This window comes from Hyperoodon ampullatus, assembly GCF_949752795.1.
Source record: "Hyperoodon ampullatus genome assembly, chromosome: 10".
In the NCBI taxonomy this organism is placed as follows: domain Eukaryota; kingdom Metazoa; phylum Chordata; class Mammalia; order Artiodactyla; family Ziphiidae; genus Hyperoodon; species Hyperoodon ampullatus.
The window spans coordinates 63,511,166-63,535,742 of NC_136923.1; the positions used below are offsets into that span (position 1 = coordinate 63,511,166).

Below are 24,577 nucleotides of genomic sequence, written 5' to 3' on the forward strand. Positions count from 1 at the left end.
AAAAATGTTCAAGTTACAATTCTGATAAATATGGAGAACTAAGCTGATGTGAGATATACCTCTCCCTCCCCTCAGAAACTGATATCAAGGTTATACTCAGGGGCTTCATACTTCCAAGAAGCTCACAAGAGGACACAGGTTCTGTTAGCCAGAGGCTGGAGCTTTAATCACATGGGAAGGTCCTCCTAAACCAATTGTCGTCTGAGGGTAGGGGGCCAAGATCATGAACCACTGGGTCTCCCAAGGTGGTTCCATGTATGAGAGATGGAAAAAGTTCACCTAAGTCTGTGAGTGAGAAATTAAATCCCTGCAAGAAAACTGAAGCCAAGTTATACTGTGTATGGTTTTAAGATTATTTATTTATTTTTTGGCCGTGCCGAGCAGCTTGCAGGATCTTACTTCACGGACCAGTGATGGAACCTGGGCCCTTGGCAGTGAAAGTGTGGAGTCCTAACCACTGGACCACCAGGGAGTTTGCCGGTTTTAAGTTTTAGATTCATAATATCCTATGGTACCCCAAGCTAAGATATTAGCAAAAAATAAATCCTAGAACTGTCAAACAAAACTCATTAGAAATTCTGGCCAAGCAAACATGAAACCATTCTTTAGGGATATTGCAATAATCCATATGAGATTCCCATAGAACTCCTCCCACATAAGAAAAGACAAAACAACAAGAAAACATCACCAAAGATAAACTTACACAAGCAAATCTCCAACCAAGGAAATACTGTATATTTAAAGCAAAACTTTGTGAAAAATAGAAATAGAAATGGACAGAAATACAACTGTAGTGGAAGATTTCCATAGTCATGCTATTTTTGGAACATTAATTAGATAATTATTTATACAAATATTCACAAGGTCACAGTCTAGCCACCAATCTTCCTTTTCAAAAGTAAGTAAATGGCTATACTTTAAAAGATTATTGAAAATATTATATATATATATATATATATGAATATTGCATAGCCATTAGCATCCTAATGTTTTAAAGTACTTAAATCAATGTTAAATGAAAAGGGCAGAATAAAAGGCAAAGATAGGAAATATTAATTTATTTTTTTCTCAAAAGAAAATATATTAAAGTATTTCTAGCATTAGAATGATGGGTGATTTATCTTTATGCATCGTCTGTATTTCTCAAAGTGTCTATAATAAAGAACAAGATTAGAATGATTTGAGAGCATGGAAGAGGCTAAAATTTGGGAAATTAAACATTATTTGATATTTCTGGAGTGAAGGATGAGTTTAGAAAATGGGCAGGAGTTAAGACTGGAAAGATAACTAAGAGTCTCATCAAGAAAAAGTGTATTATTTTAAGAAACAATTTCTCTGCAAAATCTCTAAGGATTTTAATCTTAGAAGTATTGACCAGATATGTATTTTCAAAAATTTCTCAAGCTATTTAGGTTAGATTTGTGAATGCAAAATAAAGCAGAAAACCAGGCTACAGTAGTAATAATAGCTAACATTCATTGGGTGTCTATTATGTGCCAGAGACTCTGTTGAGTACTTTACATATTCTAGCCGTTTCATCTTTGTAACAGCTCTGTCAGGTAGGAACTTTTATCATTGCCCTCTTACAGATAAGAAACAAATAAAGAACTTGCGAAGGTCACTCATTTGCCAACGGGTGGAGCCAGACTCCCATCACGGAGAATCTAAAACCAGCACTTAAGCTCCACCACTGCACTAAGGTGATGCCTTCCAAGAGAAGGGGCACAGAGACAAGCCAATACGAGAACAGAAAGAGACAGTGGATGGGTGGGTCCAAGATGTTAACTAACTTCCCTGGTTGACAGATGAGATTTGGGATAGGAGGTTAAAGAGCGAAGGGAGTCGGGTAATTCAGGAGAGGCAGGTAAACTTGAATGATTTTGCATGTATCATGCCATTTGCAGCAACATGGATGGACCTAGAGATGATCATACTAAGTGAAGTAAGCAGACAGAGAAAGACACACACCATATGATATCACTTACATGAGGAATCTAAAAAATATGACACAAATGAACTTATTTACAAAACAGAAACAGACTCACAGACATAGAAAACAAATTTATGGTTACCAAAGGGGAAAGGAGGAGGGGATAAATTAGGAGTTTGGAATTAGTAGATTCAAACTATTATATATAAAATAGATAAACAACAAGGTTCTACTGTAGAACACAGGGAACTATATGCAATATCTTGTGATAAACCATACTGGAAAATAATATGAAAAGATATATATATATTCTTATTTTCCTTAGAGCTTCTTAGATTTGCACTAACAGGGGTACCTATTGAGAATTTTCATTTTAATCATAAAACAGAAAATATGTACCATAATATTATCCAAATTTATAAGTTGAAGCTTTTTGGATTTATAAATTTTAAGCATTTATGATTAGATTTAACATCAAAGTACAGGCCAGCAAAAGTGCATCTACTTTCACTCCCTTTTATATGAGATTAAACATTCTTAAGATAGTCTTTATTTGGTCCTTATTATTGCTAACGGTTTTGGTATTTATGGGAATCATAATTTCAATTTTTGATATTATAGATTTTCCACATGAAATGCATGCAAATAAAACTGTATTCAATATTTTTATGTTTATAAAGTTTCTCTGTAAAAAACAACAAACCTGTATTACTATGGTGAGCTAATTGAGATATGAAATTTTCATTTTTTATTTATTTTATATTATATTATATTTTTGGCTGTGTCAGGTCTTAGTTGTGGCATGCGGGATCTTTCGTTGCAGTGCGCGGGCTCTTCATTGCGTCACACGGGCTCCTCTCTACTTGCAGCCCTTGGACTTCTCTCTAGTTGTGGCTTGCAAGTTCCAAAGTGCATGGGCTCTGTAGTTTGCAGCACGTGGGCTCTCTAGTTGAGGTGTGCAGTCTCAGTAGTTGTGGTGCATGGGCTTAGTTGCCCTAAGGCATGTGGGAATCTTAGTTCCCTGACCAGGGATCAAACCCTTGTCCCCTGGATTGGAAGGTGGATTCTTTGCCACTGGACCACCAGGGATGTCCCTAACTGAGATAAGAAATTTTCTAAATTTCCCCATTTAGAAAACTATTAAGCAGTAAAGTTTATATCTGGGTGTTCTTTTTCTTAGCAGCAGAGAATCATACAATATCTGGGTTATCTTAGAAGTTATATTCTCCAAAAGTTTAGATTTCAATATTAATTGTCTGACTGATGACAAATAAACAGCTGACTCCATGATAAAATTACCTTGCTAAATTACTGTTGTTCAAATTGGGGCCTCTCAAATTCTTTCAAATATCATGTTCCCTGTTATAGAATTACAAAAAGGAGAGAAGAGTGGTAATAGGCATTGATGCAACCTCTAAGCTTCATTTCAACTGTGTTGGAAGAATAACAGTTGAGCTGTACCGAAAACAACTTATCATAGAGATTTAGGCCTATGAATATATACCTCTAAAATAGTCATGTTCAGATAAATAATAATTGGAATTTTTGGTGCATTAGAGAGTTTTAAAGGCTTCCAAGAGTTGCATGACCTCACTTTGGCAGCTCAGATCGTGTTCTCCAAGTTAACTCTCCTTGATCAAAGCGATGAGAGCTATAAGATCACTTCATCCTCTTTGCCTTTCCAGTCCTGTTTCACTAAGGATCCAAAAGATCCCTCTCCCATTGTTTGCCTTTTCTGTCCTTAACTGCTTTACTTCTATTACCAGTGGGAGTTTCACCACCCTCACAAGTATGAATGAAGGTTTGCTTATTCTGGGTGTTAATTTCCTTGTGTGTTTATACTATGATGTACAAAGTAATCTGTGAATCCTTTTATGTGTAATTAGGAGCTGGCTGACTAGGTATCAGCCAACTCCTAATTTATATTTGCCGCAGCAACCGGTGCGTCTGACTGGTACCCCTGGCCATGCCACTTGGCAGCACAAGGCTGCTCTTGATATCCGTTCAATTGCAGGTGCTGAACTCAGCTGAAGAATTTTAGAGTGGGTAGATGTAGGTGTGCTTATGAAAGAGGGGGATTCAGGGAGGTGGTCTGTTCCAGGACCATCATCCCAACACCTCCCCACTCAAGACTAGTGCTCTTCTAATGATGTAAGGATATGTTTACACTTTTCAGTTTGAATGACTTTAGCTACTTCAATAATTTTGTGCCCTGTGTGTCTTTAAACAACTGAACTCCATTTCAGTGCTTAACCTGTACTACCCATTTACTGACAACTGACTGACTTACCGAGTTATCTGTGACATCTCCCCTAATTTACCACCTTCTATCTTTTCTTCTTTATTAGAATATTGTATATAAGTGTTCTAACCTTGCAAACTGCCTCAGAATATTTATTTATTTTTTGTTCATATATTGTAAAAAAAAATTGAAGTGTAGCTGATTTACAATATTGTGTTAGTTTCAGGTGTACAGCAAAATGATTCAGATTTTTTTAACTCTCCAAGAAATTTATTTTAGCATATTCCATAGATTGATGTAATTGATATAATAATTTCATATAAAGAGAAACCATTGCAGAAATAACTAAGGTGGGGCCCTAACAAGGAAATAAAGGAAAGGTCATAAAGAAATTCTTCCATATGAAGACTTTGGACCTGCATCATTTTTTCAAAATATAAAACCTTAATATTAGAAGCAAAGAAAACAAAAAACAGAAGCTTGGCATATGTAGTATAAATGTATGGGCTAAGTTATAACATATATGTGTTCTATGTATATATATATATTTTTTAAAAAAAATATATATATATATATATTTATTCCCTTACAGGTTATTACAAAATATTTCCTGTCTCATAATATTTAAAAATCGAGCTTTTAAAAAATAGAGCTATTTTTTGAGCAAATGGGACACTGTTGAGACAGTTGGTGAAATTTGTATGGGGTATGTAGATTGGATGGTAGTGCTGTGTCAAGGTTGATTTTCTGATTTGAAGGGTTGTTTGGGTGGGCCTTAAGCCAATATGACTGATGTCTTTATTTTCAAATTTTTATTTTATATTGGAGTATAGTTTATTAGCAATGTTGTGTTAGTTTCAGGTGTATAGAAAAGTGATTCAGTTGTACGAATACATGCATCTATGCTTTTTCAAGTTCTTTTCCCATTTAAGTTATTACAGAATATTGAGCAGAGTTCCCTGCGCTATAGAGTAGGTCCTTTTTTGTTATCTTTTAAATCTGTGTGTATATGTCAAGTTTATTGTCATGAAGATAAACTCAGCTGAGTTCAAGGCCGGACGCATCTACAGTGGACGCCAAAGGCTGGGAATTAGCAAACTGCCAGACAAGAAAACGCAGACCCTCTTCCTTTGATGGAGACCTAACCCTTTCTTCCCTGTGGATTCTGAACCAGGTGAGAAGCCGGTGAGTTGGGCGTGTACAGATGCGATCAGCTCTATGTGCTGGGTGCAGTGCGGCAGGCGCGCCATGCTGGGAATATCTCCTCCGCGCTTCGGCTCCGGGTGGCCCGCGTGCGCGCAGGTGTCTCCCGCGCGCCCTGCTCTGGGCGCTCTCGGCTTGGCGCCGCCGCAGTACACAGAGCGGGGCCGGGCTCAGCGCGCGCGGGAGGCGGAAGGCGCGCTCGGGGGCCGGCGCGGGACCGCAGCGCGCGCCCGGCCCGCATCCCTCTCTTCCCCGCTCTCTCCCATCGCCTACAGCCGCCCCGGACCTGGCCATGGGGAACATGCCATCCGCGGTGAAGCACTGCCTCAGCTACCAACAACTTCTCCGGGAGCATCTCTGGATCGGGGATTCAGTGGCAGGGGCGTTCGAGCCCGCGCAGGTACCACCTCGCGGCCCAGGGGGTCCCCACCCTCTCCCGTCATCCCGCAGGCCTCCTTTCCCCTTCTTGTGTAGCCGCTCACCCCGGGCCCTTCCTGCGACAGTTCTGTAATATCAAACCTCACCCCTTAAAAGGTTTCCCATCATCTCTCTGGGGTGAATTGCAGACCAGCCCCTGCAGTTCAGACCCACTAAAATCCCTATCTTGGCCACGTGCAGGTCGCCTAAAGGAAACTGTTCCTTCTCTGTGTTTCCCTTGGAAGGGATGAGTCATAATATACAGCACTCCTCTAAGGATAGCGCCCTTCTTTTCAGTTCTCTCCTGATTATTGTGTGACAAAGACGACGAATTTGTCAGAATATGAGGCGGAAAAAGGAACAAAGCCAACACAGAAGGTTGGGAAAACACGGTGGGATGAAATCATCCGTCATATCATTAATTATCTCTAATGTATTTATGCTTCAACACACTTGAACAAGCTGGGGGAAAATGGTAAATAACAGCGATTTCAGTCCAAAATGTATTCCCATGTGATTCCTGAAAGCCCATTTTAAGACAATTATTAGGCAAGTGAGTAGTATCCACATACTTGTGATTTAATGCACTCTCAACCAGAAAGGGCAAGTAAATGAAGAAAATCTATATAAAGAAATTGACTTTTCCCTTAAAAGAGCTGAAAATTTAAAGTTTCACAAAGGAATAACAGTGATAATTGTTAAGTGAATGTGAAAACGTGGGAAAAGGGAGGGAGACTCAGGGTTTAGCTATTATTTTTTCGCATTTTGGTGGATACAAAAATGTTTATTCCTGATTCATCTATGTACAAAATAATAACTTGTATTAAGTATAGTATTTTAGTGGGTAAGCATAATTTAAGTTTGTGTTTTTAAATCAACTATTCTAATATTAGGCATCCATTTTTCTATAGTTTTATACTTAATGTATTTTCAGTTCAATGTATCAATATGTGGCATTGTAATTTTAGTTCTACAGATTGGAGTTCAGCGTTTGTGGATTCTCTAAAGGATACTTTGCTCCTCATTACTTAAAAGATGGCCCTGGTCCTCTGACTCAGACTGTTGCTGACAATCCAGAAAGGGAAAATAATTCTTTATCTTCCTGTATGTTCTCTTGTCTTCTATTTAATTTTCCTGCCATCTCATTTGATCTTTGTATTATAAAGATAATATAACCTTCATATTCACTCTGTTACAGAATCAGGAATCCTTACCTTCCAGTCCCGAAGCCTGAGACTTTATATGACTTTTGTTGCTGGGTTAATATTATTTTTCTCTCCCGCGGCCCCTATATTCTGATTTTGCGGGCTTTGGGGAACATGACAAAGGCTAGACTGCTAGGTGAGGATGTCTACTTTGCCTTGTAGGGATGTAGAAACGGTAATTGAAAATGACTAGGATAAAAAAAGAAAGAAAATGACTAGGATGACTGATCTAGGAATGCGGGGAATAGGGTTTTTGGACATTTCATCAGCCTAATAAAGACTTTTTGTTCCTTTTTGGAGAAATAGCAATACATTCTCCAAATATTGTCTTTTTAACCCTGGACTGCTTTAGTGAGAAACTCCTATTTATTCCTCAGACACAGCTTAAATATCACTTCTTTTGACCAACCATTTTCTCTTTCCGGAGTTGCTAGCCTTTTTCTGTGCTCTCATGGCATTTTATGTATAGTTTTGTTTTAGTTCCAGTGTTGTGAAATGGTAATGTTTTAGGTCATGTCCTATTGAATTCACAGCAGCAGTGAAACTGCACTCTGAAATTTACCTTCTTCTTTTGCTTGTGTTTAACAACATTGTTGCTGCTTTAAGCCCTACCTCTCTGGTTCCTCAGGCTAGAACCAGACTGGCTCAGGGGTAAATCTTCAGATTCCTCATGACTTTTTATCCACACTCACAGTTCCTGTTACTATTAGCATACCCATGTCTTCCAGATTCATATTACCATCTCTCTCTTAAGCTCCAGTCCTGATTGTTCACCTGCTCACCTGACATCATCACTTGGGTATCTCAAAAGTAATTCAAACCTAACATTTGCAAAATCGGATTCACGTTCTTCCTCCCCTTCCAACCCCAGACATTCTCTAGAATTTCCTATCACAGGGTATGCCATTGCAATTCATTCAGCCCTGGGAGCACAAACCAAGGGCTCCTTTCCTTCTTTCCCCCATATCCAAAGTATCACTAAGTCCTGCACTTTTACCTCGAATTTCTCACAGATCCATCTGTTTTTCCAACTCTGCTGCTGCTATCAATTTTAAAGTGGCATTCTCTCTCCAATGAACTACTAGACTCTTGCGATCCTTCAACCCATTGTTTCTACAGCTAGCTGGGAGAAGTTCTCTGTTTTGCACAGAATCATGCTATTCTCCCGTTTCACAACCTTCTGTGAATTCTCATTGCTTTAGGAATGAATAGCAAGCAAAATCTTCAATGTGTTCTTGGAAGCCTCAGGTGATCTCTTCATTGCATCTCTCTGCAGCATCCTCTTAAGCTATGTTCCCTTATCCTTGCCACTGTGTCCTTCTTTGAGTTTTCCAATCATCTTTCCTCTGGAAACATGATCTTTACCTGTTTTCTTCTCTGATAGGAACTCTTTTCAAATAACTAACCTTGAGATCTTAACTCAAATATTGCTTCCTCATGAAATCTTTCCCAGACTCTCAAGGCAAGCATTTCTTGTTATCTTACTGTTTGCACTGTTCATTACAAATAATATGAATTTTACATTTATTATTGTGATCATTTTATGTTTAATTCCCTACTGGACCCTAAGTGTCATAAAAGTAAGGAAAAATTCCACCACAAAATCCTCAGCAATGAACAAAATGTCTGATTAGTTTTTAATGGCCAATGAATACTTGTTGAATGAACAAATGAATGGATGTTTTTCCTTCTAGGTCATAAGCATCTCAGATTTATGGGGAACGTGAAATCCTTCATAGCACTTTTCAGGGTCCAAAACAATGATTGGCACATTGTAGTAAAATGCTAACTATTTGTTATGTGAATGCCAAAGTGATGAGAATTAAGACAGGTGTCAATAAAGTTTGGTCTTAGTGCTGTTAGGTGGGTATTATTACTGTTTGTGTTTAACCTTTTTTTATTGAACTATAGTTGATTTATTATGTTGTGTTAGTTTCCAGTGTACAGCAAAGCGATTCAGTTACACATACACATATGTATATGTATCTATTCTTTTTCAGATTATTTTCCAATTTAGGTTATTAAAAGATATTGAATATAGTTTCCTGTGCTACACAGTAAGACCTTGTTGTTTATCTATTTTATATATAGTGGATTGTATTTGCTAATCCCAAGATCCTAATTTATCCCTCACCCTGCTTTCCCCTTTGGTAACTGTAAGATTATTTTCTATGCCTATGAGTCTATTTCTGTTTTGTAAATAAGTTCATTTGTATTTTTTTTTAGATTCCACATATAAGTGATAGCATGTGATATTTGTCTTTTTCTGACTTACTTCACTTAGTATGATAATCTCCAGCTCCATGCATGTTGCTGCAAATAGCATTATTTCATTCTTTATAATGGTGGAGTAATATTCCGTTGTATATATGTACCACATCTTCTTTATCCATTCATCTGTCGATGGACGTTTGGGTTGTGTGTTATCTAAAAATCTTATAGAATCTAGTCATACTTTGTTGGAGAAAGAGTTGAAAATGGATTCTGGAAGCTGTTAAAAGATGCACAGAGCTTAACTGTTTCTCCACTGTTAAATCTGGCAGAGGGAATCGTGTGCAGGACCCCCAAGTTTTGAAATAATTTGGCTGCAGTTGGGACAGACAGAGTGCTCTATTTTGAAAGAATACTGTGCTCGTCAATAGAAAGATTCAAAACCTTGCCCTTTTTCTGCTACCAATATATTATTAAGATAAAATTAAATATTGTGTGTGTGTGTGTAAGTACAAATATACACATTTGAAGTTTAGCAATTTATTACCAAATATAAAATGGGTCAATGTGAATTAAAGGCTTGCACTACCACAGCTCCACTAATTAAATTCTTTAGTTCTCTTCCTCTCTCTTTTTTTTTTTTTTTTTGTATCTAATGGCATTGGTTTTTCAGATTTCCTTAATAGACCAGGAGGTTAAAATTGATCCTTCTATGGTTCAAGCTATCTCTTAGGGCCTGTTTTATTTTCTATATTTGTCTCGGTTAAAATGGATATGATGAAGCTGGCTTAACTGGTGGTTTAAGGTTTGGATTAAAATTTAGGTTCCCTGTAAAGTAGTCCTTCTTTGATTTCCAAGTGCTGCTTAAGCAGTAGCTAAATATCTTCATGTATTAATACCCCATTACAGCAATAAAATTCCTAAGGACCTAAATTCTATCATAAACAACACTTAAAATATATTAGTTTTTTAAAGACAAAATTGTAGATTTTGTGAGATTAAATTTATAGTTATTTTACATTATATCCTGATCCTTTAAGTTACATTTGCTGTCAGCAAATATTATGATTCCAAGTATTTAGTGTTAAACTATCTCTTGAATTTAATTGGAATGTATAATATTTTTGCTTAAATTTAATTAAAAGATTAAAGTAACTATATGCTTTTCAGTTTACAACTCTGAAGCTGTTAGTACATTTACAAAATACCCTAGAGTGAGTGGGGAGGAATTTTCAGAAAGGAACCAAACTACCATTTCCACTGTTTGTTTTCTGTTTGTCTCAGGTGTTCTTTTGTCCTTTATTGCCCTGTTTCTCTTTTTTATGACTTCTTTTGAAATTATGTAAATTTTAAAATTCATTTTTCCCTTGGGTTGACTTGTTAGTTATGTACTGTTTTTTATGGAATTGGTAGTTGCTACCTATAAGAGGTCAACGTACAACCTTGACTTATTAAAATATTATGTAAATTAGTTCTATTGCAACTTATTAAAAATATGATAATTTAACTCCCTTTACTGCCTTCACTTTCTATATTGTTGTTGTATATATTAATTTTCTATATGGTATATTTGTAATATGTATTTATAGTCAATATACATTTATATCTATGCACATATTTACACTTTTCTTTGCTCTTTTTGCTTTCTTCATCTCCATTCTTTCATCTGAAATTATTTCCCTTCAACTAGAAATATTTGCTTTAATATTTTCTTTAGTAAAAATCTGGTGGTGAAAATTTCTTTCAGTTTTTCTTTGCTGAATTACATTTATGTATATACATGTTCAATGTGCATAAATGTAGTGAATATTGAGTATAAATATATGTTCCATATAAATAATTAGAATACCTGACATGACAGCAGTATGAAATGCAGATTTCTCAACAGGTAAAATGGAAACCAGAGACAAACCAGAGGGAAATCAGCTGTTAGTTTTACTTTTAGTTCTTTGATGATAATATATCTTTCATTCTCTTCTTGTTATCTTTGGTTTCCAACAGTATGACTATGATGAGTCTACAGGTAGTTTCTTTATATCTGATAATGGTTCATAGCACTTCTTGGATCTTGATGCTTGTTGGCTTCCATATGTTTTGGAAATCTTTCAATCAATTCTCTTCAACTATTGCTTCTGTTTCTTTTTTAACCACCTTCCAACTTGGACCTATAGCTTGAAGAATCTTAGACTGTTCCTTGTGACCCATTTATTTCTTATACCCATTTTTTGTATTTTTAAATCTTTTTTTCTCACCATGGTCAGTCTGAATATTTTTTCTCACCTATTCCATTTCAGTAATACCCTCTTTAGCTTTGTTTAATTTGCTGCTGATTTAATGCTAGCTCTTAATTTTAGTTATATTTTTGAATTAATGGACTTCTATATGGTTTTTAAAACCAATTTTTAGCTCTCTGCCACAATTCTCCATCTTATCAAGAATTCTTGAATACTTATCAGTTATTTTAAGTTCCATGTCTGGTAACTCCAATATTCAGATCTCCAGTGGGTCTCTTTCATGTATCTTTCCTCTTGCAATGCCTACTAATTTTTCAGTTTAGTTTAGACACCTGTTATGAAAATGTTATAGACATAATTTGAGGCTCTGAGTCATACTGTCCTCCAGAGATGATTACCTTCCCCCACTCCCTTTTGCCCACCCTCTACACCCTGCCTCTGGCAACCACCAGTCTGTTTTCTGTATCTAATTTTTTTTTTAAGATTTCACATATAAGTACTTGTCTCTTTCTGTGTGACTTATTTTGCTTAGCATAATACCCTCAGGGTCCATCAGGTAACAAATGGCATGATTTCCTTCTTTTTATGACTGAATAATATGTCTTTGTGTAGATATATACACCATATTTTCTTTATCCATTCATCTGTCAATGGGTACTTGGGTTGTTTTCATGTCTTGGCTGTTGCAAAGAGTGCTGCAATGAACATGGGGGTGCAGATATCTGTTCAAGACAATGATTTCCTTCCCTTGGGATAAATAGCTAGAAGCAGAATTGCTGAATCATATGATAGTTTTATTTTTAATTCTTTGAGGAACCTTCATGCTGTTTTCCATAGTGGCTGCACCAATTTACATTCCCATTGCACAAGGGTTCCCTTTTCTCCACATCCTCACCAACACTTATTTCTTGTCATTTTGGTAATAGCCATTCTGATGGGTGTGAGGTGCAGGAAGGGTTGATTATCTTTTGCTTCTAACAGGCAATAAGTGCAAGGGTATCTTACCTTAAGCCAATCAGATGTTTAGCTGATTCAAGGCTGGACCTACTTCATTTGTGAGGGCTTGTCTTTTCTCTTCACGCTTACTTTTATTTTGTTGCTCTCCAGGGGTACTAACTAAAAGCCTAGAGTGTTTACCAGAATGTATTCTCCTTGTTGAACCTGAACTCAAAAATATTTCCTCCCCAACTTCTAAGACTCCTGGAAGCTCTGATGCTCTTCTCAGCTTCTCATCTGATTGCATAGAATTGGTGAATGCCTCAAGAGGAAAGTTCATGCTGAATTTTGGTATCAAGCCTCTGTGTTTTTCTTCTGCGAGTATCTTGGCCACTGAAGTACACCCTCCCTTGGAGACTCCTAAGGCTATCAAACAAGTGTTTTTCACTAATATTTTCACCAGATTTTCTGGTTCTCTGTGAGAAGTTTGTTCTGAACAAGTTAGTTAAAAAATTACTAATATAACAGGGGAAATATTAAAAAAAAACTATTTTGTAATATAATTGGAGTTGAAAAAATATATTCATTTACCATATTACAAAACTTTTGAAGTGGTTACATTCCAGGTAATATGCAAACTGTTGAGAGTAACAATTTGTGTATTTATTTTTCAAGCTTTATTGAAATATAATTGACATATAACATTGTGTAACTTTAAGGTATACGCATTTGATACATTCATATATTGCAAAATGATTGTCACCATAACATTGGCTAACATCTGCATCTCATCACATAATTACCATTTCTTCTTTGTGCTGAGACCATTTAAGATTTACTCTCTTAGCAGCTTTCAAGGATATAATATATTATTAACTGTAGTGTTAATCACTATGCTGTGCCTTAGATTCCTAGAACTTATTCATCTTATAGCTTGAACTTTGTATAGAGTAACAATTTAAAGTCGAAAAATTGAATTAAAAGATTGGCTGCTTCATGAAAAATAATATTTTACAGAAAAACTGACATAATGATTTTCACTATAAGTAAAAATTGTGACAGATATTTTTTAAAGATAAAAATTAATATGCTGCCTAAACTAAGTATCTTTCTTTGGGGAAACAGTATGCTATTTACTCCCTCTTTATGTGTGACAAAATTCAATAAAATTTGTTAAATGAATGAATGAATCAATGAGTGATTAAATTTACAGTATTTTATCTCTATTGATATGAGATTATTTCGGATCTTTCTATTTAATGACCCTGAAGTGGGTAAAAACATTTTCTCCTTATTATTAACCTTTTCTTTACAATGCTGTCTTTCATTTTGTCTTGATTCGTTTCTGGTTCATATTCAATATATATTGGGCACTTCCTAACTGCTTTACATGCCATAACTCAATCCCCAAAACAATCCATTTTATAGGTTTAGTAACTGGGATATAGAAACATTAAATAATTTGTTCATGGTCAGTAGTTGATGATCTAGGAATTGAATTCAGTCAGCTGAGGTTCCAGAGCTCCCAGTTTTCACCACTATACCAGTGCTTCCTGACCTTTCTGGTGATAGGAGTCAATGGAGGTGTTTATTAAATGTGCTAGAAATTCAGATTCAGTAGCTCTGTGTTGGAGCCCAGCTCTCACTGTTTTTGCTTCACCTACCTTTTGGGAAATGCTGGACTGAGTGATGCTGCTGCTCCTTCATCCCTGTATCTTCTGTCAAAGGGTCAGCTGTAGGCTCATGTTTCCTCTAATCTGTCTTCTGAGAGCTCCTGGCTCCAGCCCATGAAAGGCTCCTATGAGTTTTGACTTCCCTTCTCTCCTCTTTGAAGGTGAGACTAGAGTTCTGCCTGGAATAGAATTGCATTGGATACATAAGGAAAAACAACTTGGTTTCCAATAAATTTCCTGTTCCCTCCCATCTCCAATACTTTCTGTCCTTGGATTTCTGTTAGCTCCTCTCTTCCTTGCTTTCTCTCCTTCCAGCTGGCTTTCACATCTTTCCTCCCCCTGCCCTGTGTGCTTGTTTTTTTCATTAGCTCTAAACTCCTCCAAGTCTTCTGGCTTCCTTTCTGCTTATTCACCCTGGGCTGTAACTTTCCCTGACCCTTTCTTCTTTCCTCATTTTCCTCTTGCAAGTTTAGCTTTTATTTTTGTTTCTTTTCATTTTCCCTCATCAACTAAGGGGCTAGACTGTGCAGACCCATAACTTGATGGGTCACTTTTATGGAGCAGATGGTATTTAAAAGAGATTGTACAAACTCATATATGTGGGGAATATCATTTTAGCAGAAATTCTGATTCGAAAGTGTTGTCCAGCCTGCTTGAAGATCTCACAGTGAAAGCAACACAAGAAAAAAAGTTTCCTGGTCTTGTGATTGTTAGTTTAAGTAGGAGATGCAAATTTGCTGCTACACAGGTGAGCCATATTTAACCTCTGGAAATGTTTTGTTTGGTCAAGACTACACTAAAAAGATAAGTACATATGAATGCCTTAAACAGGATTTGTACTCTTTACTCATATACTAGCTACCTTGGGCACCCAGGTTATCTTCCTGTGCATGTGGATATTTGATTCTGTGGTCCTTACTGGACAATTACATGGGGATGCTTTAATGAGACCATCCAGGACATTTCTAAACATTGGCATATTTTCCAACAGGGTAGAGTGTAATCGTAATCATTCAGCAGGAAGCAAGTTGTCTTTAAATTACAGGAGTTTGCCATTTTTCCCTTTGGGACCATCTTCCTTTTCATAGTGATCAGAATTCATTCCTAAATGAAGGCTCAGGTGTTTGGGGATTTCTTCTCCTGGATCTAACCAGGAGCCAATGTTTATGTTCTTTTCTCATAGAAAATAAATATTGAGCACCAGATATTATTCCTAAACACATTCATTCTGAAATTAGACTGATTTTTACTTGAATTTTACTGGAGGATAATTTTAAAAGTTATTCACATTCCTAGAGGTATATTTTGGACTTTTTTTTCATGTAATTTATGTAAAAGCCAAGATTAGCAAGAATGGAAAAGCTCTCTGAAAAATATAAAACTTATGTGAAAGCTGTTGTTTCTAGGTAGTGATGAAGGAGCTGGAGCTGTGAGTTGCAATCATGCTCTAGAAAGGAGGAGCTGACACTTCTCCGCCTGCTCCAGGGAGGGGAAGAGTTGTACCCTGGCCCTGACGCTTGCTGGGTGGTGAGGATGCTGTGGGGCAGGAGGGCCAAATGTCACATGGGAGGTAGAATCACTGGAGATTCTGTCCCAGAGGTGCAGCCCAGGCCACATTTTCATTCTTCATTGCTGTGCTCCTCTGAAAGCTCATTTCTTGGCTTTGCTTTTTATTTGGATCACTTCCCCTCACCCCCTACCCCCCATAATCCTTTCTTGCAGTTCAGTTAAACACAAGCTTGTACATTTATTCTAATTCAGGGCCGGGGGAGTTAATGATGATGATTGTAGTCTATGTGGTAAATATATATGTGTATGAATATAAAATATCAATCTGTATCTGTATCTGTGTTTATCAATCTGTAGCTGTATCAACTACCTATCTATCTGTCATTCATATATCATCTCTCTCTCTCTCTCTCTCTCTCATCCATCCATCTATCAATCAATCTATATATCTATCATCAATCTATTATCTATCATCTATCTATCATATATCTAAGCTACTCTTTTACAAGAAAAAAATAATTTAAAGGTCCCTAATGTTAAATATTGTCTTAACTATATCTATCTATCACCTATCTGTCATCTATCTATCTTTCTTTCTTTCTTTGTTTCTTTCTTTGTTTCTTTCTTTCACCCATCTGTCATTTACCTATTTATCTATCATCTTTCATCCATCGTCCATCCATCCATCCATCAATAAATCAATCTACCTATCATCCATCTAACATCTATCTGTCATCCATCAAGCAATTGATCAATCAATGTATCTATATATGTATGTATCTATTTTTCATATATCTAATCTTTTACAAAAGTAATAACTTAAAGATCCCTAATTTTAAAAAGTGCCTTATTATTACTTTCATACTTGATTTGAAGATGGATACTCACCTTTTACTTGTGGTGAAACATTTCTTTATAAGTATTTCTCTGTGTTCTTCACTGCTGCCCCTGCCAACCCCAGTTCTTGAATACTGCTCGGTGGACCCATGTTTGTTTTCTGCATTGAAGCCCAGTTCCTTCCCAAAGATGGTTGAGTAGGTAGAAACATCTCTTTAGTAAATATGTAATATTTGCAGTGCTAGACTGAGGTCTTCTCAAGGAGTGAAACTATGTTTTATTTACCTTTTCTGTTGTCCAGAAGTCTTAAGTACTTAGATCCTGGTAAATGTTTGCAGAATAAATTAGTTTGGATATGATAAGAATTCATTCATAGAGTAAACTTCAGCTGGTTTAAGCCACATTCATTGACTTTCTAATTGGCAAAAATATGTGTTTAATTATATCAAAGCTATTATTTTTGTAAACAAGAATTAGTAGCTTTCACTCTTATTTATTATTTTTGTATTGGAATAGAATGTCTGTTTTTTAAATTCATGTGTTCATTTTGGAAGTTTGAAAATCAATTTTTTTCTTTCATGGCTAGCAGCTATCATTGTAAAGGTCACACAAAAAAAGTAGAATCTAGCTTTTCGTGCACTTTCCATTTTTTTTGGTTAATCCACACAGCGTATGATATGCATATTCTCGTAACTCCATTTTACGGGAGAAGGAGTAGAGACGTCGAGGGGTATAATGATACCCTCAGGGTGATGCAGCTTCTCTGTTGCAGTGTGTAAGCTATGGTCTCCGGTGTTGGATTCAGCATTTGGTCTGAGTATCCCACTGATAGCACATCAAATGTCACCCTACACTTGCAACTTTCCAAGTCATGCTTTCTTGGATTTGTGAAGTAGGGAAATGCGGATGGAAGGAAACTTCAACTAGAGAAAAATGTCTTTAATATAAGTTCCACACTGTGAAATCACCCTTTCAGAAAGTCTTTTTGGTGAACTTTATTAACAACTGATGGGGTCCAGGAAGCTTGGAAGACAAGAAGGCAGGAAACTCCAAAGAGGACATGTCTGTCAGACGTCTTTCCTTCTGGGGTTTCCTTCCAGATGGATATTGAAGGAAGTGGAGGGGCTCTCTGCCACTACTTTTGCATGTCTGTAACCCACTGGATGTGCAGAGTTTGGCATCCACTTTTTAAATGCTTTCCTCAATCTATATTTATTTCACTGTGAAATAGAAGCCGATCATAGCTGAATGTTGAAGTCAAAATATGAATCTTATTTTAGTTAGACACAATTTCTACTTTCTGAGAATTTTTACAGAGGGACCAAGGATTCTCTGATTTTTAAAATGCTATGTCACCTTTCAAACCTTGCATTTTGCAGAAAGCTGTGGACCTGATCACACATAAAAGCTGAGGGCAATTTGGAATTCTCTTTGCCTAGATTTTAGGGGTGCGTCTAGAAAACATTTGCAGGACCTGTGGAGAACCAGATGGAGTGATTCAGAGGTTCAGTCGTGAATGTCTGCTGTCACTTAGTTCCCATTCCCGTATGACAAGATTTTAATATTTAATTCACTGTAATTCTGCTGAGCGTATGCTCTAGGAAATGTTGAAGGGAAAACTTGAGCTAAAGGAGATGGAACAGAAGCTTGCATAAACACTCATCTCTAGAGAGCTGGATCTCTTAAATCTATTTGCTCTCCGAAGCATTGTATAGATGCTGACCTTTTCATGGGAATGCCATAGTGATAACTGGTTATTATTTAGGGGCAGGAGTATTATTTTAGCATACTTGCAATAGATTTGTAACTGGCTTATTGCATGGGACAAATTTAAGAATATATGAGAGACATAATATTATGCTAATTGTTAATAGAATATTATTAATAAGAGTTTAGGAAATTATATGAGGAAGATGATGATACCACCAACCACTCTTTTTTTAAAAATTTATTTTATTGAACTATTCTTTTTTTAATTTTTAATAAATTTATTTATTTATTTTTTAACATCTTTATTGGAGTATAATTGTTTTACAATTGTGTGTTAGTTTCTGCTTTACAACAAAGTGAATCAGTTATACATATACATATGTTCCCATATCTCTTCGCTCTTGCATCTCCCTCCCTCCCAACCTCCCTATTCCACCCCTCTATGTGGTCACAAACCACCTAGCTGATCTCCCTGTGCCATGCGGTTGCTTCCCACTAGCTATCTACCCTACTTTTGGTATTTGTATGGAAACACAGAAGACCCGAAATAGCCAAAGCAATCTTGAGAATGAAAAATGGAGCTGGAGGAATCAGGCTCCCTGACTTCAGACTATACTACAAAGCTACAGTAATCAAGACTGTATTGTACTGGCACAAAAACAGAAATATGGATCAATGGAACAGGATAGAAAGCCCCGAGATAAACCCACTCACATATGGTCACCTTATCTTTGATAAAGGAGGCAAGAATATATACAGTGGAGAAAAGATAGCCTCTTCAATATGCGGTGCTGGGAAAACCAGACAGGTACATGTAAAAGTATGAAATTAGAACACTCCCTAACACCATACTCAAAAATAAACTCAAAATGGATTAAAGACCTAAATGTAAGGCCAGACACTATAAAACTCTTAGAGGAAAACATAGGTATTGAACTATTCTTGATTTACAATGTTATGTTAATTTCTGCTGTACAGCAAAGTGATTCAGTTATACATATATATTTTTTTCATATTCTTTTCCATAATGGTTTATCACAGGATATTGAATATAGTTCCCTGTGCTATATAGTAGAACCTTGTTGTTTATCCATTCTATATGTAAAAGCTTGCATCTGCTAATCCAAACCTCCCACTCCATCCCTCCCCCACCCCCCTTCCCCCTTGTCAACCACAAGTTTGTTCTCTATGCCTGTCTGTTTCTGTTTCATAGGTAGATTCATTCATGTCATATTTTAGATTCCACATGTAAGTGTTATCATATGATATTTGTCTTTCTCCATCGGACTTACTTCACTTCATATGATAATCTCTAGGTCCATCCATGTTGCTGCGAATGGCAATATTTCATCCTTTTTTATGGCCAAGTAATATTCCATTGTATATATGTGCCACATCTTCTTTATCCATTCATTTTTCAGTGGACATTTGGGCACCAAACACTCTTTATCAGCAAAGTTTGCTAAGGAATTTACATACTTTCTGAACTCTTATAGTCCTGCAAAGAAGGTCCAGTGATTTCCATTTTTTATTGTTTTTTTGTGTTTTTTTTGCCTGGGTGTGGGGTGAGAGGAAAGGAGGGGGCTAGCAAATTTAGCACTCCTCCCTCGCCCGCCATTTGTTGCCTGAGAACGCTTTTTTTTTTTTTTTTTAGATGTTGGGGATAGGAGTTTATTAATTAATTTATTTATTTTTGCTGTGTTGGGTCTTCGTTTCTGTGCAAGGGCTTTCTTTAGTTGCGGCGAGTGGGGGCCACTCTTCATCGTGGTGCGCGGGCCTCTCACTATCGTGGCCTCTCTTGCTGCGTAGCACAGGCTCCAGACGCACAGGCTCAGTAGTTGTGGCTCACGGGCCTAGTTGCTCCGCGGCATGTGGGATCTTCCCAGACCAGGGCTCGAACCCGTGTCCCCTGCATTGGCAGGCAGATTCTGAACCACTGCGCCATCAGGGAAGCCCCGATTTCCATTTTTAATATGAGGAAAGGGAATGAATAATATTTACTTTCTCCAGGCCAAGTACCTGGTAGCGGCACTGGATTTGAATCTGTGTAATGTTCCAAAGCCTGTATTTCTTCACTACATCACATCAGTCAATTGAACAGTAGGAACTTCAGTTACAGGAAAATTATTTTGTACTCATTTGTTTAATGTGTTTTCTTTTTAACATATTAATAAAGTTCTAGCTTAATCTATCACCTCAGTTGGTTACAAATGGCTTAGGATGATATAGCTTAGCTTTGAACTGTAGTTTATTTTGAGATCCAGCATTTAAAGCCTGAGGTGGATGGACCTGAATAAATCACTCTTCTTCAAAGACAAGTTATTCAGATTTTTTATGAGTATTCCAAAGACTTTTGTGACTTTTCATGATCTCCTCCTTTCACTCTGATCTACCAGCAGCCTTCTCTTTCTCCTTAGCTCAGGTTAATAGTTTTACAGGATATTTCTGAGACATGCATCCTTCCTTAGTTTTTTAGTAAGTAGGTCAAATGAGCAAGTACCATCATATCAAAAAGGTCAGATTTATTTAAAATGTATTGTTGCCTATATACCAAATATTGTGTATGCAGACTTCATATACATATTGAAAGTTCTTGGATAACTTCTGTCAGAAAAATCTATTTACTTTAACTGTTGAATCTTTATTCTTTTTTTTCCCCGGTGGCCATCCAAGACCATAGTGTGTAGAGAAAAGGCATACTACAATGCAACAAAAGAAAAAAGCAAAAAACAACTCAGTGACCTAACATATTGTGAAGTACTCTTGTCAGGTTAATAATATTTTTTATTAATAAGACATGGGTTGCTTGAAGCATAGAAAATGATAATTTTCTGTCATTTGTCAAGGCAGTTGTTCTAATGCCAAGAATGTGCCCTCAGGAGAAGGACTTCAGTATCTTCCATTTGAGAAACTCAGCCTGAGTAACTCAGGAACCAGACCCAGGCACGTTAGGACTGAACACGAGTTAGGACTGAACACTCTCACACTGCGCTTTCCTGCAATTTTGCTATCCTTGCATTTCTGCTCAGCGTTTCTCAAACCTGGGCTGGGAGTGCAGCTTGGTGAGGGGTCAAGAGCTCCCATGGCCCCTTCCCGTCTACGTGGGGCTGCCTCGGTTCCAGGGGTGCTCAGGCTTGGAGGCTGCACCATCCACCTCTGGGGAAGCTGCAAGTCCCTGGATAGTTGATGCCACTTTTCTTTTTCCTAAAAGCAAGTGTGAAAGACCAGCAACTCCTTCTCAAACTTGGGAAGGAGAAGACAAAGACGATCCTTGTCATTCATTTTGTGTGAACTCCTATTTAGCTATCAATAGTTTTAATGAAGCCACATGTAAAACTTGGTATCAAATGATTTAACTAGTCAAGCTACATGTAATAACCATCTTCTCTTTTCAGATTCATAGTATTGTTGGAGGTATTTTCTGTTGAACAGTAGGGACAGTAAAAAGTGAATGCTGAGAACTCTTATTTTTTTATTGAAGTATAGTTGATTTACAATGTTGTGTTAATTTCTGCTGTGCAGCAAAGTGATTCAGTTATACATATATATACATTCATTTTAAATATTCTTTTCATTATGGTTTATCACAGGATATTGAATACAGTTCCCCGTGCTATACAGTAGGACTTTGTTTATCCATGTTTATCCATTTTATATATAAAAGCTTACATCTGCTAACCCCAACCTCTCACTCCATCCCCTCCCCAACCCCCTCCCCCTTGGCAACCACAAGTCTGTTCTGAGAGCTCTTTTAGAGAGTTTAAAATAATTAAACTGAATTGACACATGCTATAACATAATGATATCTTATTAATTTCCAGGAAGGAAAAGTGTGAAAAAAATTGAATATGTGCCTAATCATTAGTAAAATATATAAATGTCATATACCATAGAAATCACAGGAATTGAAAGTCAGAAAAACAGAACAGATTCTTTACAGTTTTGCTGTTTGTATTACTGTCGAGGCAGAGTGTAATCATATTCAGTCCAGAGGCTGTGTGTTTTATTTTTTCCATTTTGGCTTTAACATCCCTGCCAGCATATATCAATATTTTCCTAGAACACGAGTTTATAATTTACTAGTTATTATTAGCTAAAAGTTTGAATACTTTTCAAGTGTTGATAAATTTTAGTTGCTCTAATTTTCATGAAGGCAAAAATTTATGGCTCATGAACTAGTTGTTGTAAAAAATATATATATATATGTATATATATAAATATATATTATATCTATCTATATACATACATATATATATATCTCAACTTGTGCATGAAAGAGACACCATCCGTATCCAAACATGTCTGAAAGTGCATGGATGTAGGTCTTCAAGTATGTAGGTTTATGTCTATGAATATAAATGAGTATATATTTATTACCGTTGGGTGAATGGGAATATATCAAAGCATAAATTTTGGAGTTAGAGCACTTGGGGAAATTCTGACCTGGGGTAGTTGAGGACATTGTATATGAGATTGATATGATAAGAGCTGAGAGGAACCCCTGAAAAGTGGGCGTGTAGGACAAGGTGTTCATTAGGATAGAATCTTCCACAATGCAGCTCTGTTTGTTCTGCCTGCCTTGTAGTTGACTGCTTAGCCTGTTCTGCTCTCATCTTTGAGGGTCCTTGAGACTTCAATATATTATCTCAAATAAGTTTTCAAATGACCATTTTAAGTTATTAGATTTGTAGTATGTGACTTTGGACACTTATGACTGCTAACTGAACCCACCTAAGGTTTGAGGTCCCAGCCCCTTCCCTCCACAAGGACTAAAAGGAGACCCCTTGAGGGCAGGTGGCCTGGTGGTAGGGACAGCAGATCCTGAGGCCTTTTCTGAACAACCATCTTTCATTCTCTCAAACTACCCAGCATTAAAATAGTTTCTGTGTGTGTATGTTTCTTTTAGTGATCTCTAATATACGTAGATGTTCCTGTTATTGGTATTTATAAAATACCACTGGACATTTAAAGAGGGATAAAAAAATGTTTAAATGATTTGTGAACTTTGTAAAGAGATATTATAGAATTGTTTGAGAATCTGGTATTATGGTTTAAAATCTCATTCGTTTTTGACTCTAGTGTATACTGAGAAGACCAGCTTGGAATGGTCCAAGTGAGGAAAGAGAAATCATTTCTACTTAGGAATAAAACAGTGGCATTTAAAAGGAAGAAGTTAGAAAGTGCTATTCAAGGTACAAAATTAGAATGGGTATTAATATAACAATTGGAATTTTAATTTTATCAGTTTAACATTATATTGATAGAGGGATTTTATTGATTTTATAGTTGATGATGATGGTCTGTTACTTAAGCTTAATCATATAGATTTTTAAACAAAATTTATTGAAGTAGAGTTGATTTAAAAATGCGTTAATTTCTGCTATACAGCAAACTGACTCAGTTATACACATATATACATTCTTTTTCATATTCTTTTCAATTATGTTTTATCACAGGATATTGAATATAGTTCCCTGTGCTATACAGTAGGACCTTGCTGTCCATCCATTCTATATATAATAGTTTGCATCTGCTAACCCCAAACTCCTAATCCATCCCTCCCCCACCCTTGGCAACCACAAGTCTGTTCTCTGTGTCTGTGTCTGTTTCTTAGATAATTCATATAGTTTTTTTTTTTAAGTTGGCTTAAGATAGAGTAGAGGATTTCCAAATAGAAGCTGACTTTGCTTAAATGGAAGGCAGAAAGACTAATTAGTCATTGCATGTAACCTGTTTGTTAAGTATTCCTCTGAGGAGAAATTGAAAATCTGCCACTACAGTTTATTTTTCAATAGAAATTGAAAAGAAGAACATTGATTTATTGCCTAAAGTGGCCGAGAAAGTTTGCATCCAACTTTAGCAGAACCATGCACAATTTTTTTTTGTTTTGATGTTCCAGTCTGCAGATGTTAGCTGTTTTTGTGAGGAAACAATGGTGTTAGCTCTGAGTTTTCTTGGAAAGAAAGAGCTTAAAAACTTTGGAGTGCTGCACTCACAGTCTGCCCGGCCAACTGACCATGATGGAATAATCAGGAAGCCCATGGGGAGTCATTTCACGGCAGCATCTGGAAGGAAACAATAAGTGGCTGGACGGTTTTACTTTTCAGGCAAATGATTAAGAGGCGATTAAGGGAAGGTGTTAGGATGGGAGAGAGGGGAGGAGCACTGAATGTGTATATATAGTATGGAGTGGAGGGATTATGGAAAAGACTTAACAGAATGAACTGTAGATCACAGCAGAACTTAGAAAAAGCTGGAATTGGAATTTGGACAGACCGGCTTAGAGGTATCACGTGAAATAGAACACGAGATTCACATAATACAGAACATACTGGGACGTGTTTTTTTTGGAACAGTAAAGGACAGCGGCGATGTCTCGTTATTCCGAGCCGTTGGAAATCACGTCTTAGAATTGGAAAGACATCCTGCTATTACACCTTTGCAGTCTTACTCTGATTATATTGGCCCTA

The 24,577-nt window shown here is 36.7% G+C and overlaps 1 protein-coding gene across 6 annotated transcripts in view; it reads left to right on the forward strand.

Annotated features, from left to right (window-relative positions):
* Positions 1-5,667: 5,667 nt before the first annotated feature.
* The window catches only part of HMGCLL1 (3-hydroxy-3-methylglutaryl-CoA lyase like 1), a gene marked incomplete at both ends in the record, with an annotated part of 136,236 nt that continues 117,326 nt past the window's right edge, over positions 5,668-24,577 (forward strand). For all 6 annotated transcript variants that reach the window (XM_079713016.1, XM_079713018.1, XM_079713017.1 and 3 more), the window contains one exon: positions 5,668-5,775. In XM_079713016.1, coding sequence (XP_079569142.1) covers positions 5,668-5,775 — 108 coding nt within the window. The remainder of the gene's footprint in view (positions 5,776-24,577) is intronic.